The following is a 2103-nucleotide window of genomic DNA, read 5'->3' as shown; positions in this document are numbered from 1 at the left end:
TATATATATATATATATATATATAAGCTTTACTGGTTTTTGTTTCTCTATAGAGAACCCAGTCTAGCACAGTGGTATATAGTAGTTTGGATGATTGATGTTTGGTAAAGATAAGTGGGAAAATGAACACTGATTTCTACAGACTGGCAGTAAACAGAACAGATTAATAGAGACTTTGCTATGTTTACTATTGTAGTAACAACATGGGAGGAAAAAAATCAATAATCAAGTGAGGATAAATAACAGTGGGTACTTGATCCAACTGGCTAACCCACTACCATGAAGTTGATTCTAACTCATAGTGACCCTATAGGACAATATAGAACTGCCCCATAGGATTTCAAAGGTTGTAAATCTTTACAGAAGCAGACTGCCTCATCTTACTCCAGCAAACCAACTGGTAGGTTTGAACCATCGATCTTTTGGCTAGCATCTGAATGCTTTAACAACTGCATTAGCAGAGTCTTCTTGTGTACTTATAGTTAGTATTAAAAATATGCTCTCCTGTACCCAGACCTTACTATGAAAAAAGTATGAAGTTTGTAATCAACAATTTTGATTTGTTAATTTCTGTATTAGAAAAGACAGATACCTGAATGTTACTCTGAGTGAGATAGTTGGCAGAACAGTTTGATTCAAATGATGGCTTTTGAAGTAAGGAGATGTTTCTAGAAGAAAGTTTATATTCTTTTAACCCTTTCAATTTATGTTCATCCTGAGAGATTTCTTATTTGAATCATGGTTACAATAACATTTTTTATCCTTCTATGTGGGTCTCATTGGATAAAACTCTGTTGTCTTCAACTTAATACATCAGTGACTGTGCCTGTACTTTATTAATTGACAACCTTTATAGTCTGATTATCCTTACAACTTTTTCAGAAATGTTTATATAATGTTTGAAGGATGTTTACCAAAAGTTGAAAAAAGTGCTTTATCTTAAGAAATTATGCTTTTTTCTCTAAATGTAATTTTTTTTGCAGAGTATTTTGCTTCTTTGGGAACAGTTTGAAGATACCAGTCATCACAGCTACCATGCACATCACAACTTAGCAGGCATCCTTCTAATCATTTTAAGAATTTGCCTAGCATTGTCTTTAGGCTGTGGACTCTACCAGATCATCACAGTGGAGAGAAGTACACTAAAAAGGGAGTTCTACATCACATTTGCCAAAGTACGAGTTCTGGGTAGCAAATGGCTTCTTCTGATTGTTACCTTCATTCTCATTTCTTTGGGAAGTTAATAAACAACCACATGCTAACTAACATTTATTACTAAACTTTTAATATATGCTTCAACTCGTTTAGTTGTCACAACTGTGAAATGCAGGTATTGTTACCCTTGTTTTATAGAACCCAGTGGAAGATTATTTTCCACGTAAATATAACCTTTAGCACATTAATTTTGCCTGGATCACAATTTGTTTATCAATAGGAATATTACGTATTTTCTTTAGTGTCAGAATTAAAGCAAATTTTTTAATAAATTAGGAAATGGTTTATTCTTCTCAATAATTACTATGAACTCAGTTATGCATTGTTTTATAACAAACTAGGAGGTGCTACCCTTTATCATAACTAGATGGAGCCAGAAGGCTGAATACATATTATATTTCAGTAATTTCACTCCATCCATATGAGATAGTGTTCACTTTATTTCTCTTTCCTTAGTCCTTATGTTATGGGGATCTCAAAGCAAATTTAACTTTTTTGCCCAATCAGGAAAGTTCTATACCCATTTAACAAAGAAAAAAGGAGTAGGAGAGGAGTTGGTACAGTAACATTACAAAAGCCTCCTTCCCTGGAAAGTTATATTTTCTGTCAGATTAAAAGACTACATGTCTCTTGTCCTCTTGGCAATTCAAAACAGCATTCCGATAAGCTGTCTAGTCCTTCAGTTCACCCAGCCCACAGAATCTCTCCTAACCGTTCCAAGGCAGCTCTGGTAGCGAGGCCAAATTTTTTCTTTACTCTTTATGTTGAACATTTCATAGCTGCCTCTGTAGGCCTAGGAAACACCTTCAGGCTTCTGAATACCAAATAGAAATGAAAATGCCATTCTTTTGAATTTTTCACAGGGGCAGGAGTTTTTTTGTTGTTGTTT

At 34.2% G+C, this 2103-nt stretch overlaps 1 protein-coding gene across 1 annotated transcript in view; it reads left to right on the top strand.

Annotated features, from left to right (window-relative positions):
* GPR180 (G protein-coupled receptor 180) overlaps positions 1-2103 on the top strand; it is a 61915-nt gene that overhangs the window by 57980 nt on the left and 1832 nt on the right. Inside the window, exon 7 of the mRNA XM_007944013.1 lies at positions 983-1174. Within this exon, the coding sequence (XP_007942204.1) occupies positions 983-1174 (192 nt within the window). The remainder of the gene's footprint in view (positions 1-982; positions 1175-2103) is intronic.

Source organism: Orycteropus afer, unplaced genomic scaffold (assembly GCF_000298275.1).
Source record: "Orycteropus afer afer isolate SDZICR_OR568_19922 unplaced genomic scaffold, OryAfe1.0 scaffold00117, whole genome shotgun sequence".
NCBI lineage: Eukaryota > Metazoa > Chordata > Mammalia > Tubulidentata > Orycteropodidae > Orycteropus > Orycteropus afer.
This window is presented reverse-complemented; position numbering and strand designations above follow the sequence as displayed.